Source organism: Emys orbicularis, chromosome 11 (assembly GCF_028017835.1).
Source record: "Emys orbicularis isolate rEmyOrb1 chromosome 11, rEmyOrb1.hap1, whole genome shotgun sequence".
NCBI lineage: Eukaryota > Metazoa > Chordata > Testudines > Emydidae > Emys > Emys orbicularis.
Genome location: NC_088693.1, coordinates 60,663,398 through 60,679,688, shown reverse-complemented (window position 1 = coordinate 60,679,688; position 16,291 = coordinate 60,663,398). Strand labels below are relative to the sequence as shown.

At 44.0% G+C, this 16,291-nt stretch overlaps 1 protein-coding gene across 1 annotated transcript; it reads right to left on the bottom strand.

Moving 5' to 3' along the window:
• Positions 1-3,686: 3,686 nt before the first annotated feature.
• On the bottom strand, positions 3,687-7,097 carry CTLA4 (cytotoxic T-lymphocyte associated protein 4). Its single transcript, XM_065413810.1, has 4 exons — positions 7,040-7,097; positions 5,380-5,730; positions 4,799-4,908; positions 3,687-3,782 (listed from the first exon to the last, which is right to left on the bottom strand). The coding sequence occupies exons 1-4, from the start codon at positions 7,095-7,097 to the stop codon at positions 3,687-3,689; spliced, it is 615 nt and encodes a 204-aa protein (XP_065269882.1).
• Positions 7,098-16,291: the final 9,194 nt, after the last annotated feature.

The window sequence follows — 16,291 nt, the reverse complement described above, 5'->3', positions numbered from 1 at the left end:
TCATAGAATATGATATGATTAATTGATTTGAAAGTGTTGTAAAGGAAAGGAAAATATTATAATTCACAGGGCAGAGTCATCTTTTCAACAGAATAAAGAGACAGAATTCTCTTATACCCTGTGGGCAGCCATTTATAACACCTACCCAAAGCTTGACTATGAAACCAGCTTATTCTGCGGAGAAGTGCTGATGTGGACAGCTTTCCTGCATGTAAAACGTGAAATCAGCAGGTTATGATTGCTATTAAATGTTTCCAGAGTGTCACTTACCAGAAGGATTTGATAACTTATACAGAAATGAATTGTTTTTCTTTCCTATCTTGTTTAAGTGCTGCTAAGATACCACATTTGGACAGCTTCAAATGTGAACCTATGGGGTTCCCCCACCCCACCCCCACCCCCCGCAATGTTATCTGTAATTATTGTGCAATTTATTTCAAGTCTCTCTGATCAGATGTATTTTTATTTTACAAATACATTTTTGGGTGTTTCCATAACACACACTGAAAGTATTTTTGTCATTGGAGTAGGGACTTATAATTAAGCAGACATTTTATTGTGTTTATTTCACTTTAAACAAAGGAGAGGTGCCAATGGCAGAATCCAGGGGCCCTGACAAATAGTTAAGAGCATAGTCCAGGATTAGAAGCAACAGTCTCAGATGAGCGGACAGTCCCATCTAACTTAAAAAACAACCCATCACAAATCTAAGCAAACATATCCATCATGGCTTCCCCAGACACCCCATACCCCCCAGCCTTTCCCAGCACCCGTATAAATAGAGAGGGCTTTTCTGTCTGCCTAAAGCCCAACAGCAATCAGCTTTGTAAAGAAAAGTCTCACAATGAAGTCTTTTCAGCCCTCAGTGCCCTGCAATGGCAGTGCAAAGTGCAATGTACCAGTGCTGGTAAGTACAAATCACCAGGGTAGGAGACTGTGACTTACCCATTCTGAAAGAGAGAATGTTCCAAAGAGCCAACCCCACTTCACACACCCGGTATAATGCATCTCCACCTGGGGGTTTGCACTGGGGCAAAAATCCTTCCTATAGGGCAACCCCGAGGAAGAGTTCTAAAAGAAGGGTTGGGAACTGTCTAAAACTTAGGAAGCTGTGAATAAATGGGAAGCAAAGGAAGAATGATTTCATAAACAGGAGAATAAATACACTGTTGTCCTACTGCACAGCAATAGCAGGTCAGTTTCCATCTGGTGGTAGAGAAATCAGAAACATAGATGTTCCTAGTGCAACTTGTTTTATTTACATCAGTCCTTGGATAGAAAGGACGTGCAGGCAGTCCCCTATTTCAGAGCTCTTAGCCCAAACACCAGTACCCTGTTCCCACAAGCACTGACCCTAGTTAAAAAGATTCCTCGCCCACCTCCCAACCAGAAAAAGAAAAAGGGTCCTGCAATTGCTAAACCAACAGCAGCAGCATCTCTAAATCCTGGCCCACCTTGCTGCACAACAGAACCACATCAGTGGTGCCCACTCTCATGATGTTATCATGGGTGTCGTGATATTTGGTGTTTTTCGTAAAGCTCCAGCTGCCAGAGTCATGTGATTGTGTAAAAACCTCAGCTTTCATCTGGAAAAAAATCCGAAGTTTTGAGCCCTTTGTGGAGAAATGCTTGAAAACGTGATTCATAAAGACTCAAATTCCAAAAATCAAACAAAAAGAACCCCACATGTATTGTTCTTAAGCCAATCTCATAATTTTCGGGAGGCCTCACTCTTCATTTCTGAATACTGGGACATGGCGATACTGCTTCCTTACCACTGAAGGATTTGCCCAGCTGTGCAATTACACAGAGCTATCACTGTAGCACCACACACCAAAAAAATAATGTTAATTGTTTGTGGAGACAGTCTTAAAAAGAGCTAGTCAATAAGAAAAACAAACATTCATCAATAAATTATTTGCCATTCGACAGAATGGACTGTTCAGTTCATACATTTTGTAGCTAGTCAGTAAGAAAATGTTTATTAGTTCCATTTGTTTTTATTGGCGATCAATAAAAAAAAAAAACCAACTAAGTAGTAGGTGACATCTGGTTTGCAGGAAGATTTGCATGTATATGATTATTGATATAAATTGAGGGACAGACTTTATCCAGGCTCTTTAATCTTAATAGTTGACTGCTTCTGTTATATGTGCCCTTATACTTTTCAGTATACAGTACCTATATTGAGAAATATCTCTGTCTTGTCACTCTTTCTACAAGAATCTTCCCCACAGCTGTTCCTGCTATCTGGGGGGCAGAAAGAGATGATAAAGTTTGGCGCATCAGTTGTATCACATGGAAGAAGCAGAGATGTCATGTAGGAATGTTTCACCCATGTTTAGCGCATGTGATATGAGGGTGACTATCTTAGCCAAAGGGATCAGAGTGGAGAACTTTGCCCTAAACATATCCCATGATTGAGAGAAAGTTTTTTTCACAGATGGAAAAAGGAAATATGTTCTGGAACTGGGACCAGCTTTTTGTATTGAGATCTACAAAACATGCCATTAAAATCCTTACAATCACCTGCTGCACGTAATTTATTGAAAATTGTCTGTGACTTTAAGTAATGCCATGGTAACATTAATTAGGCAAACGGACCATTGGACAGATTTTAATGGTGAGCACTGAATACTTGAAGGAGGAAATCTGAAAAGAGACATGTTTGTGAGCATGCGGGCAATGCCCATGTGTGGGCACCAGAGTGTAAAAACACAGAGTTAGAAGGTAATGGGTTCCTTTGGCATTACTGCTTTCTAACATGTAGCCACTTCCTGTTTCTTCTGAGAATCATGAATGAAAAATTAACTTGACTTCAGGAAAAGCCTTAAGGTTTTTATTAAACTGTACATAACTAATAAACAAACTTATACACTTTCTTCATTTTCATGGAAAATAGTCTCTTTAAATGCAGCGCCAGACTTTCTGCCGTTTGGATTGATGCTAATTTAGCATTTCGTAAAAAGCAAGACTCCAACAGAGCTGGAGCATTCTCACAGCAATAGGCTAATAAGGCTCCTACTGTGAGACCTTTTCTCTCTAGCAGTGCCACCCCATGCTAGCTCAAATGCCATCCGTGTTAACTCCTGCCCAGCATTGCTGCGACAATGGCAGAAAAGTTGCTGAGATCAGCCCTTCACAGCAGCAGTGTCATCACCAGCCTCAGCTGGTGCGCCCATAGGAATGCTAAGCGCTAACACAAGAAATGGCACCAAATGCACAGCGCTACATGGAAACACATCAACACTCCTTTATATATGAATGTATCTCAGTCTCACAAACACCCTATGTTTAACTTTGCGATGACACACAAGCCTCTGCCTTAATAGTGTTTGATTTAAATTGGTCAACACATATGCTGAAGTTTGACAGCAAGACATTTGACTGCAACAGTAATAGCTCTTAATGCTACATATAGGCTACATGATGGTACAATATAACTCTCAGAATCAATGACCAAAAGGTAGCCATATTTGTGTGACAGGCGTATCCTCGAAATATTAATGCATAACCTTCTCATTAATCTATTCTATTCCAAACTGTAGACATTCTGGAGAAATCGCATTTTCTCCCCCTCCACCTTTTATATTAGGAAATTTGATTTTATTTGTTTAAATTAGAAAGCCAAATAAGTAAAATCTCCATCACAGATGGAAAATTGCCCTGTGCTGTTTTCTGGTGCTTCAGCGAATGACGATGTGATACGGCTTAACTTTCTTCTCTTCCTCTGAAGTCATTTTCACATAGAGCCCCGTAGTGAGATATTTCCTCTTCCGAATCTATAAAACATGTGAAGAAAATAAGGTAAATCCAATGTCAGACTTGACAACGAAGACAGACTCTTAATCAGTGACTGTCGTGTTCTGAAGAACAGTGATAAGCAAAATTTGTTGGCTTGTCCACATTGTCGGAGTGAGGGGGAAGGGGAATCTGTTCTAGTCACCTTCCCTTAACTCTGTCTCTCTGGTAGGATGAGATGATTATGCACTTGTCAGTGGAAGGAAGAGCAGCCGTCATAGAGGAGCATTAGGTAACAGTAGCCAAACCCTCCCTGAGTTAGCACTAAAGAGGTGTTCAAGCTACAAAGTTCAGTTCTGTACCAAAATTGTAGGTGTTCAGATCTAGGAGTTTGATGTGGCTCAAAAAGCCAGGAACTAGTTGAAAAGGATGGATCTGGATCTGAGTGCCCAGTAGTTCGGAGTGTTTGGATCTGAGGTTTGGGTTCCGGTCCATTTCTAACTGACAGTACACCCCTCTCACCAGCCGAGAGACAGGGAAGGTCAGGGCTCTGTCCCTCCATTGCCTTCAGTTTGTGTGGCCATTTACACCTGGGGAAAGTAGGTGTAACATACTGCCAGGTCAAAGTTCTCGACTCTCATCCGTGGTCACTTTTTACATTCACTTTGCCCAGAGGTGAATGAGGACACAGTGCCAGGCCCCAGTCAGTGGCTGAGTCAGTGATGTGGAACGGAGTACAGATGAAGACTGATATTGTCTTAGATCCCAGTAATGGTTGGTGCCTTCTGCTCAGGTTAGTGCAGAAACTAACCTGAACCATGGGTCAGATTCACCAGTATGCTCTGACTGCTTTCTGCCACTCGAACAGCACAAAGCAGCCATAAACTGGCTTAAAAGCGAGGTCTGTGACTGCTTTTCAGCACTGGAACAACAAAAAGGAACCAGAGCATTTCAGTGAGTTTGTCCCTACCTTTTTTTTTCTATGATCATGCCTTTCATTCTGCCATATGTATGACATTAAGTGTAAATTGTATGATGCTCTAGCTATGGCACTTACCGCTTTGCTCAGGACACAGGCTGTAATGAAGATACTGTAAATAAACAATCCTGAAGCAGCTGCTCCTAATATCCAGAGATACAGGTCAGTGTCTGGGCAGGGCTCTGGATCTGAAATACATCAGATTAAATGTGACATTGGTAAGGAAGCTGTCACAATTCATTAACCTTTTTGGGCACGGCACCTCTCCATAACAGAACTCACCAAAATGTTAACAGGGCCAAATCCTCCAATCCATACCCTCTCAAAAATCCCATTGACCTTAATGGGAGTTTGACCTGGGTAATGACTGCATGATTGGCCTTCTCTAGTTATGTACTTCTATGCACACATCCATCTACACACACACGTACAATAGGGGGCATTGCTCTGACAGCCCAAGTATGCACCGATCATTGAATGCATCACGTCTGCCTTAGCGCTACAGGTGGTTCTTAAAGAGATAAGAGCAAATAATGGTTCTCAAAGTTGGAAACTGGTTTTAACTCTGACCCTTGTTTAGACTCCTATTAAGACAAAATAGCAGCTCACTAAACCATATATCAGAGAATAATGTAGTATAGTCAGGGTGCTTTGCTCACCAGTGACAAAGAGCTGTGTTCCCTTGCCTGTGTTCATATAATAGGGTGGTGGGTACAGCCGCTCCATCTTGCAGATGTATAGACCAGCATCAGTAGCGTGCAGCCCCATGAGAGTGAGGGTCACATTGTTTTGGCTGGGGCTGACATGACACTCAATGATCTTTTCCACAATGAACATCTGGTACTCAGTTGTGTAGGTTGAAGCACAGATCTCGGTGTACTCCTTGCCCGTCTGTTTAAGCAGGGTCACTCGGATTTCCTCTGCATTCCCAATGTGCTTATATTCACACACCAGATTGGCAACTCCTTGCCTGTTGGCCAACACCACTGCTGGCTGGGTCACTTTGAGAGCTGTGATTAAAGGCAGAGCATGATAGTCAATTAACACATTAAAGAAATGCGCTTCAATAATATGTAAACTCTTACTTAAAACCTATAAAAGCAAGGAAAGAGATTCCACCCTGAAGATCCTTCATCCCTGGACACAAACTGTGCTGGGTCCTTTTGGAAGAGATATGAGATTTCCTTTCACTCCCAGTTTGTAGACTTTTTTTCAACACCTGCATTAATGTACTAAAAATCCTTAAGAAGGAATTCTGCAGTTTCTGAACACCCATTGTGATAGCTGACTTGGAGATCTCTGCTGTTTCTCATTCTTTAAATAGATATGATATGGACCCACATAATGGACCGTGTATACTGCAGGTTTCCTTCTTTAAATAAAGTATTTTTAATATATCAGAAGGCATGAAAGGGACTTCAAATACTAAAACTTTATGCATTATATGTTAAAATTGATTGGGGATTGTGGAAATTTAAACCAAATTGTCTAAAAAGTAGAAATAAACTCCTAGGCTGATAAATTTTGACCAGGAACACACTTGATCATTAGGGTTAACAATAGAGCTGGTCAGAATACTATTTTGCAAACATTTTCCAATTTTTTTTTTATCTGGGGCAGGGGAGGAAGAGTTGCCCACATTTCTTTTCTTTGAAACCTTTTAACCAACTCTACTTGCCACTGGAGTTACATTGAACAAATTCTGATAAAACACAGCAAACATTTGAAATAAAAATCACAAGTTAAAAAAAATCTGCTACACACATCTATAGCTTTACAGGTTGCAATGTACCACTGCTATTCATAGTTCTGTAGTTTTCACTTTCTATATGGAAGTCAATGGATTTTGCGTGAGTAAGAACTGCAGGGACTGACCTGTTACCATGAACTGGATTCAAGTTTGGATTATTCCCTGTCAGGGAAGGGTTTATTTTGTCTGTGGCTGGCATTGCAAGAGAGGGGAAAAACAGAAGCTCTTTGTCCACTCAACTTCTATCTCTACAGTAACAATTTCATGCAGAGGATCTGATTTGAAATAAAATAAACTCTTTATATATTCCCGATCTAAACAGGAGTCTTTCCTAGCACCTCTAGTAACTCTACTGCTCTGGAAACTTTGCCTGTTTTCCCAGAAAAGTTGCAGTGCATTGTATTGGACCTGTCCACCTAGAATCCCTAGACTTTCCCAGCCTGCGCTCTTCAGAGACCCAGCCTCAGATATGTCCTCTCCTTGCTACACTGAATAACTGTCCTGCAAAGGGGTGAAACTGAGAAAATGCAAACACCCCCAGACACCTTCGGTCTCCTTGATCTACCCACCTTTGGCGATGCCAGTGGCTGTGCTGAGGAAGCCAATGGTGATCAATAGCGTGAGCATTCCAGCGAAGAGACAGACGTTAGAAAGCTGAAGTTGCCTGTTGTCTTCTAACGCCAAGTCCAGATGGAATTAAATCAGATTTATAATCAGAACTGCAGGGAAAAGGGCAAGACCTTTCAGGATACTGAACCTCGAAATGTTTGAACCCACACAGATTCAATGTGTGTATATATAGCTTTGATCCCAAATACATACACTCTGTACCCGAAAGTGCATGAGACTTTGTTTTGGTTTTACAAGAAGGGAAGTAGTGGGTTTGATTAATACGTGCAGAGTTAACCTCAAACAGCTATGAACAAAACAACGATTCAGCAAATGGAAAATGTATTCAATCTGAAATCTGTCATGCGTTATACTTTAAGAATTGGGGGAGGAAAGATAATGAAAGACTAGTTCAGCCCCTTTGGCAATGCAGAGTTGAAATATTCAAAGTTCCTGAAATCACCAGGTATTTCCTTTTAAGAAAAAATACCTTTTAAGGACATACCTTTTCAAAGTATCTACGTGTTGAAGGTTGTATAAGCGTTGAAAATCATCTTCTGTTTTTATGTGAGAGTCTGTCAGGTCCATGAAAAAGTCATTGTGGATCATTGGCGAAAGAGGTTTTAAAGTACTATAAATATGTATCTACATAATAGGCCATTACTTTTTCTTTTTTCTTCACCCTATTCAGCTCTTATATAATGTGCCTAAAGGTATATGAATGGACCACCACAGATTCAAAACACCCATGAATTGGTCTATGAACTAGAAAAAAATGATGAAAAATACTGTAATTTTTTATTAAGATGATAGACTACAGCAACTCCAAAGAAGTGCTAACAGTTGGGTAAATATTTTATTTTAAAATAATATGAATATCTATATTGGCATAATTACACAATGGACAACATTTACTACTGCGTAATTTAGGTATGATGCCCATATAGCAATAATGATAGCATGAAGAGAGTCATAATTTGCTCTTACCCATGAGCACGCAGTAAATAAAAATAGTGTATAGTAACTCAAAGTTGTGTGAAAATAACTGGTTGGGCCTATATCACACTGTTGGTTGGACAAGGTAAAATCAATTTGCAAATAAATTCTGTCATACAATCAAGTACCATGGTATAAATGAGCTTTTAGAGGTGACTTACTGGCCTATTCTTGACCCTGACTTATCCAGAGTAAGGATAGAGTTAGGAACAGCATCCATATCTTGGATTTTGCATGCAGTTAAGTGAATGATGCCTTTTAGTCCTCGTCAACCATAATTAAATCTGCTGGTGGCTGATGGGAACTGCATATTGAGTATGCAATTAACTGATAAGCTTTTTGGGGGAATGCATTACAAAACTCAATCCCAACGCTCATTGTCCCAGGCACCTGTTGTCCCTTGGTACCTTGCTACAGTTAGGATGGGAGATTCCATGGTACTGCTGTTGCTCTGGGAAATATTCTGTTAATGATGCCAGCTCTGCTACCATCCTGTTTCTTTTCTGAGGGTGCCTTTTTGGAAGAAGAACACACACTTTTCTGTGTTCTCCGCTCAGAAGCCTTGTGCTGGAATGACTGTGGTTCCATCTAAGTAAGGCTAGATGTGGGTCCCTGTGGAGATAGCTCCTCTTTTCATTGGCAGGAACTGATTGAGAGGAGCACAAAACTGTCCTCTCCAGCGGTGGCCTGCTTTTGCCAGCCTGTGAAAGAAGGGCCCAACATGACCTTCAATCCTGAGTCAGAGGACGCTGGTACTAGACTGATGGGCCAGTTGATTTGAGCTGATGAGCCTCCTACAGACCAAGTCCCTATGGGTATGTCTACATTGTAATAACACATCTACAGCTGGCCTGCATCAGCTGACTCGGGCTTACAGGGCTCGGGCTGTGGGGCTATAGAGCTGCTGTGTAAACATCTAGGCTCGGGCTGGAGCCTGGGCTCTGGGATCCTTCCCTGTCGCGTAGTCACAGAACTTGGCTCCAACCCAATCCCAAACATCTACACTGCAGTTTTATAGCCCCACAGTACAAGCCCCAGTCAGCTAAACACAGGTCAGCTGTAGGTGTTTTATTACAGTGTAGACTTACCCCTAAGGGTCTAGGCTGGTCCATCCACCCCCTTTGTACCACAGAAACTCCTTGTGGGTTACACCATGTCCCCTGATCCAGGCTGTGCTAATCCATCAACCCCATGTACCTAGCACCACAGTTTCCTCCAATATTATCTCTTTACTGTCACATGTTTTTATGGCCACCCTTTGTTTTCTCCCCACTTCACCATACCACCTGCACCATCACCTAGTTTTTGTCCTTCCTCTTCCCTCTCCCATGCCTGTCCCCACCCCACCACTCCTTCCCATCCCCATCCTCCAGCTTCTGCTCTCCTCATGCCCCTGCTGCCTCTCTGACCGATCCCACCCTCTGAACTCCCCCACACTTGCCGTTGGCACTCTCTCTTCTCCCTAATCACCTCAGTTCCACCCACACACACACAGCCAATAAAAGGGGGGAGAGGAAATAAAACTAAGAAACTGCTTCTGTGCATTTAATGGGACAGTACAGCTTGGCAGACTAGCCACATGATCGTATTACTGTAGCCCATATTCTTCCTCCTCCATGGCCCTATTCATATATTCTCTCACCTACTGGCCCTGATTCTCAGTTGCTTTGTTCCTGCACTGGAATGGGGCTGGGGGGTGGAAGAGGTAGCAAAGGTAGGTGGCATTAAGTCCCTTTGTGTTTCTGCATTGCATTCCGATGCAGGAAGGAATCTGCCTGACCTCTGATTTCAATTAGAGCAGCTGTAGGCCTGTTCTCAGTTAAACTCCGTTTCCTACAGGCCTCCATGCACAATGCACTCCAGCCCTCTCCCCTCCCTCACCTCAGAAATCTCCCTTTCCTGTCCCTGGACTACCTTTGCCACTGCCGATGCTGTGGGACTCAGAGAGGGGTCCAGGTGCTAACTTTGCTTGTGATGACTTGAGTTTCAGAATTCCTTCACTGGTGGTATTCCCAGAGGCTGTCATGTCTAAATTTAAAATGTAAACTCTTTGGGGCGGGTGGCTAGGTTTTATTTGTTATGGAGCCCAGCATATAAATAACAGTATTCTTTCCTTTGTCCTCAGGGGCCACACAACTCTCCAAATAACAGGTGAGCCTTTCTACTCCACATGTGATACTCTAAGTACCATCATCATGGTCTTCACTGGGTGGTTTCCAGAGCTAAATGCCTTAACAGCTTGAGCTAAAGAATCAAACTATGAGCTTTTGCAGATTCACTCTCTCTGTAGACCAAGCACAGAGAGGAACGCACAACTCAGACTGAACAATGTGCACCACTACTATAACTAGGCATATTCGGACGAGGTAGGTAGCTAGGCTTCTCAATTAATTGAAAAGATCTGTGTCATTTTGGGTTGATGTCTGACACTTGAAGTTATTTGACCTGCTTTTCTTTTGTTTAATAATTAGCAAGGACAAATTATCAGCTTCCATTCAGTCAAAATTCCCATTACAATCTATTATTATTATTCCACAATTAATTTCACATTTTTAAAAACATTTTACTCCACCCTAATGCTGTTTTTCTTCTGCATTGACAGGAACTAAAAAAACCATTGGGTTGGTGAATAACTTCAGATGTAATGGGGAGAAGAAAAGTTTAACATTTGCATAGCATCTGGTTTCAGGATATTATGTTAAGCTCAGGCTGTGAGATCATCTCTAATTATTCATGTTTTTAGCAAGTTAGTTCACCACAGAGCTATTGAGGTTTTGAAATGCACTGTTATTTTAAAAAATAATTCAGACCTCTATATGAAAAAGCTGAAGAAAAATTTTTTTGCTAAAAAACAGTAAGTAAAGAAGAAAGGAAGTAGCACGGTGGCTGGAAAAATAATTGATTCATTACCATTAAAGGACTAAAATCTGATTGCAAAGCCCGATATGGCCAAGTTTGGTGTATTGATCTGGGTCCCATGGGAAACCACAATTCGCATCACACAACCACTTAATACCGGATGTTTCAGAACTCTGGACTTTCTGTCCACCTTTAATGTGAAAATAACAAAATGGATCCCAGCGGTGCACTGTTTACCAGTTTAAAAATGAACTGAACTGGAGTTCTTAATAAAGGAATGCCTTTGCCTCGCAATGTAGGTGATACAACTAACTACACTCTTTTTTTCTGAATATTTGTCAATGGGCACTGGACTACACTTCTTGTGTATCGCAAGGGAATATTGACCAATGGGCAGGGGCGTGCGCAGGAATTTAAATTTTACCACCCCCAGAGGGACGCAGAACTCCTCTGGGGGTGGGGGGAGAGCAAACTCCTCCAGCCCCGGGACCCTGCTCCTGGGCTGAGGCAGGGAGAGCAAGAGAGCTCCTGTTCTGCGAGGCCGAGACAGAGTTCACTCTCTCCGCCACAGCCCCGGGGCTGGAGAAGTTCTGCGTCCCCAGCCTATTATTGTGGGGGAGGCCCAGGCCCCTGCTTGCCTCCCCTTGCGCGCGCCCCTGCCAATGGCTTGCACAGGTATAGATAGATAAGATTCAATGGATCTCTTTTACTCTGCAGTTGTTGGTAACTCCTTCTTTAGACCTCATCCTTTTTATTCACCCCGCCCTTTGGAGCCACCACTGATGTTGACTCCATAATTCTATTCGATGAATGGCATTTGCCACTCTCTACTAGTACTCTGAGGTATCCATGGCTAAACTAACATGGAGAATGAATCATCTCCTAATGCTAAAGACAGCAGCTCAAAGTTAGTACTGAAGGTGCACAACAGAACATACATTCTACCCTGCAGCTAGATACCATCCTCATTTATTATTTGTATTGCAGAAGTGGCTAAGAGCCCTTGTCATGAACCAAGACCCCTCTGTGCTAGGCGCTGTACAAACACAGAACCAAAAAAACCAGGCCCTGCCTCAAAGATCTTATAATGTAAGGGCTTGTCTAGACCAGTGGTTCGCAAAGCTGGTCCGACACTTGTTCAGGGAAAGCCCCTGGCGGGCCGGGCCAGTTTGTTTACCTGCCGTGTCCGCAGGTTCGGCCGATCGTGGCTCCCACTGGCCACAGTTCACCGCTCCAGGTGAATGAGGGCTGCAGAAAGCGGTGGCCAGCACATCCCTCGGCCCGCGCCGCTTCCCGCAGCCCCCATTGGCCTGGAACGGCGAACCGCAGCCAGTGGGAGCTGCGATCGGCCGAACCCGCGGACGCGGCAGGTAAACAAACCGGCCCGGCCCGCCAGAGGCTTTCCCTGAACAAGCGGTGGACCAGCTTTGAGAACCACTGGTCTAGACTGATAGCACTGCAGTGGCGTAGCTGTGCCATTGTAGCGCTTAGTAAAGATGCCACCTATGCCGATGGGAGAGCTCCTCCCATAGGCGTAAGTACCCCATCACCCCACAAAGCAGTAGATATGCCAATGGGAGAAGCCCTTCAATTGATATAGCATCATCTACACTGGAGGTTAGGTCAGTATAATTACATCACTCGGGGTGTGGAAAATCCACCCCCTGAGCGACATAGTTGTACCGACCCAAGATGGTAGTACTGTAGACCAAGCCTAAAGCTATGTCTACACTTCAACCACTAATTCTTCATTGAAGACACTCACTATGGGTTCTCCCTTCGCTGTAGTTAATCCACCTCCTCAAGAGGCAGTAGCTAGATGAATGGAAGAATTCTTCCATCAACCTAGCACTGTCTACACTGGACGTTGGGTCGGCTTAAACTATGTCGCTCAGGGGGGTGGATATTTCATACCCCATAGCAACTTAGCTGGGTCAACCTAATTTTTTAGTGTAGACCAGGCCCTCGGTATAAGACAATAAACAACAGGTGAAAATAGACGGACAGGGGAGCACAAAGAAACAGCGAGACCATAGTGGTCAGCATGATAGGCAGTGCTCTCAGCACACCAGCAGCCAAACTGTTGTCAAGTGTTCTGTAGGCACCTGGGGAACGGAGAGATTTAAAGGAGGAAAATGAGGTGGCTTTGCAGATCTTTACAAGGAGCTTCTCCCAAGCATGAGGGTCAGCATGGGAGAAAGCACAAAGGTGCTTGTTTAAAAATGTAATAAGTGATTAATGAAGGCTGGCAGCGATCAGAGGGAGGAGTCGACACCTCAATAGGGAATGAGGGGTGATAGGCTAGGAAGGGCCTTGAAAGTTTCTTTGAGGCGATGGAGAAAGGGGAGCCGGTGGAGGGATGCAAAGAGCCAGGGCCGGCTCCAGCATTTCTGCTGCCCCAAGCAACAACAACAACAAAAAGCCGCGATCGGCGGCGGCAGTTCAGTGGCAGGTCCTTCGCTCCTAGAAGGAGTGAGGGACCTGCCGCCCCCGAATTGCCGCAGGTGCCGCCCCTCTCCCTTGGCCGCCCCAAGCACCTGCTTGTTAAGCTGGTGCCTGGAGCCGGCCCTGCAAAGAGCGCAGCAGCACAATCAAAGCAATGAGCTAGGAAATCTTTGCAGCAGCATTCTGAACAAACGTGGGTGGGGCACGATTGCATTTCTCAAGGGCAGCACAGAGTGAGTGAGAGCTGAGATGAGAGTCTGGATGAGAGATTTAGCTGTGTGTTCAGTTGCATTTGACTGCACCCTGCATCTAACTGCATGTATGGTTAGTAGCTTTCAGAACCACACAACTGGGATGCTCTCCTTGAGGTTGTCACTGGGGATTGTTGGGACGTTGTGAGGCAGAAGCATGTACTGGAAGATTCTGGTAACTTAGGAGAACTTCCCTTAGATATTAGGAGTGGGGGGAATGTGACTAGCAAGTGGATCGGGAGGGATGGTTAAGGGGAAAATATGAGTGGCTGGATCAGGGAAGGAACTTATCTCCCCCTTTAATGTACTCAGAGTCATCATATGAATTTAAAGACACATTCCCAAACAAAACACGTCCCTGAATAAAAGCATGTTTCAGTGGAGTCCACCTATCACTCTGCCCCCGCCCCAGCAAAATTACACTCTTTCAATAAAACTACATGTTAAAAATAATGAGGTTTAAAAGTCTGGAAATAAACTGTTAAGTGATGCAGACAATTCCCTGCTGCCATAGAATCATCCTTCACTAACATCCTGCCTGACTTATCCCCTCCACCCAACTTAACTTTGCCCCCTTGGAGTTTTGATCTGTACTGGAAATCTGCTGTTAACTGCGTACTGTTGATTTTACATATTGCTAATTAAATGCACAGGAAGGCGTACGGTGCCGGGGTACATTGAGTTATGTCAAAGTCTGTGAGCTTTTATCAAGTGATGTGTTGGTGAAGCAGAATGATACTTTCATGAGTAAAATCGGCCTGATGGATCTGTTTGGTGTTAAGAAATAATGGGCTTATTACGTGGGATTGAAGGTTTATGTAGGTGTGTGTGTAGGCCTGGAACGTTTGTATTTTATTGTATAAGGACTAATGTAGGGTGGTTTTTGTATTCAGGCTCAAGAGTTTCAAAGTTGACAAGTGATTTTGGGTGCTTCTATTTTTGCATAACCAATTTGAAACACCTTAAGAGGGCTGGTTTTCATTGACTGGGTACAGAGTACACAAGGGTCCTTTAAGGTGTCTCGTGTAAGCTGTCCGCAATCAGTAGTGACTTTTGGAAAGGTTGGCCAGCATTTGTAGTGTATCTTAGTGTTAAGAATATTGGAAGTGAATCCCTTGAGTGGGATATAGGATTTTCTAATCTCTTATTGATACTGTTTTCTGTGCTTATATTTCTGTCAATGTTAGACGGCCAAGTTAAGTTTGGGGGGCAGGATAGCTCAGGTAGGATAACACTGAGGGATGAAGTAGTTTTTAGTACCGGGGAGCTGGATCAAGCCCTTTGCTGTTCGTTTCCAGACTTTTTAATGATCATATTTTTAAAAGATGTAAAAAATGTTTTGTAAAGAAAGTGTAATTGTTATCCCATGACCCACCATTTCCCATAGCTCTTTGTAGAGCTAAGGAGGGAGCGGAGGAGGCTTTTGCTGAGTTTGGGATTGGTAAAGGGTGTGTAGGGCTGGTGACAAGTCAGCATAGGCAGGGCTCCACATATTCCCCAATTTCTCAACCAAGAAATGTGTAGCCTGTGATGGGGTGTCCACCCCACACACAAGGCTTGACAGGGTTAGGGTGGCCAGATAGGTCAATTAACTCCCTGGGCTGCACTTGGAGGAGGAGCCAGGGAACAGGGGTTGATTAAATGAGGCTCAGCTGGGCAGGAACAGGAAGGGCCTGTATAAAGCCCAGGAGCTGAGAGCAGAAGCAGGCTGCAGGGAAGTATGCTGTAGTCCCACCTTGGGAGGAAGAAGGTATGTTGGGACTACAGAGGGTAGTCCACAGTTACACCCTGGGAGGAGGGAGTTAGGAGGCTGGCAAACCCAAAGAGGGGGAAAGCCAGGAAGGTAGGAGAAGACTCAGGGGGAAAGCAGCAAAAAATAGGAGTGCAGACCTTGCCACTGAGCTGGAACCCAGAGTAGAGGGAGGGTCTGTATTCCCCCACCAGCCACTGGGGATATAGAACCAACCAGGAAGAGGACAGTGGACTGCCAGATTTGTTCTGGAAAGACTTGGTTACATACCCCATGGAAGGGGTAACCACATTGCGACCTGGCCAGAGGGCTGAGTTACGAAGAGGAGGCTGCAGTTCCTGGAGCGAGAGGGGCCCGCGGGGTGGGAAAGGGTGACGGATAAAGACACTGCCAGAGGAGGGCAGTACCTGGCAGAGCTAATCCCCAGGATGGCCAGGAAGAGGTGCCATCAGCGGTGAGTGGACCCGTGACACAGCCAAATCCACTGTTCGCCACCTAACTGTGCTCCGGGATGTAAACTTTCATTAATAAAACAAATCAAAACTAGCTGTTGCCATTGTGAAGAACAATTGAATGTGTAAATGGAGGCAGTGTTGTCTAAACTTCTCCCCCTGAGTCTACCAAGTGCCCGAAATAATAGCTCTGAGAGGTGTGAACCACCCTGTTCATCCCACAGGGATAAATCGAACACCCCAAATGTCCAACGGTTAACTTTCCCTATGGATCCTTTCAGCAGAAACATCCAACTCATCTGTTTATCTCAAATGGCCTCCCACTTTTCCTCAGGTGCCAAACCCAGCTGGGAAAGCCAGTGGCTTGGAATTAGTCACTTGCCACAGAGGGCACAGATCCTTGACCAAAGGCTAGCTGATATCGGGCAGTAAGCTAGGAGGGTAGTGTAACTGAGGGTA

What these genes read in the sequence shown, in the direction of transcription:
- CTLA4 (XM_065413810.1), bottom strand. Translation starts at nt 7,097, where the DNA reads ATGCTCACGCTATTGATCACCATTGGCTTCCTCAGCACAGCCACTGGC. An exon ending in AGCCACTGGCATCGCCAAAG is followed by an intron (nt 5,731 to 7,039) that starts GTGGGTAGATCA and finishes CTTTAATCACAG; the next exon opens with CTCTCAAAGTGACCCAGCCA. An exon ending in AACACAGCTCTTTGTCACTG is followed by an intron (nt 4,909 to 5,379) that starts GTGAGCAAAGCA and finishes GATGTATTTCAG; the next exon opens with ATCCAGAGCCCTGCCCAGAC.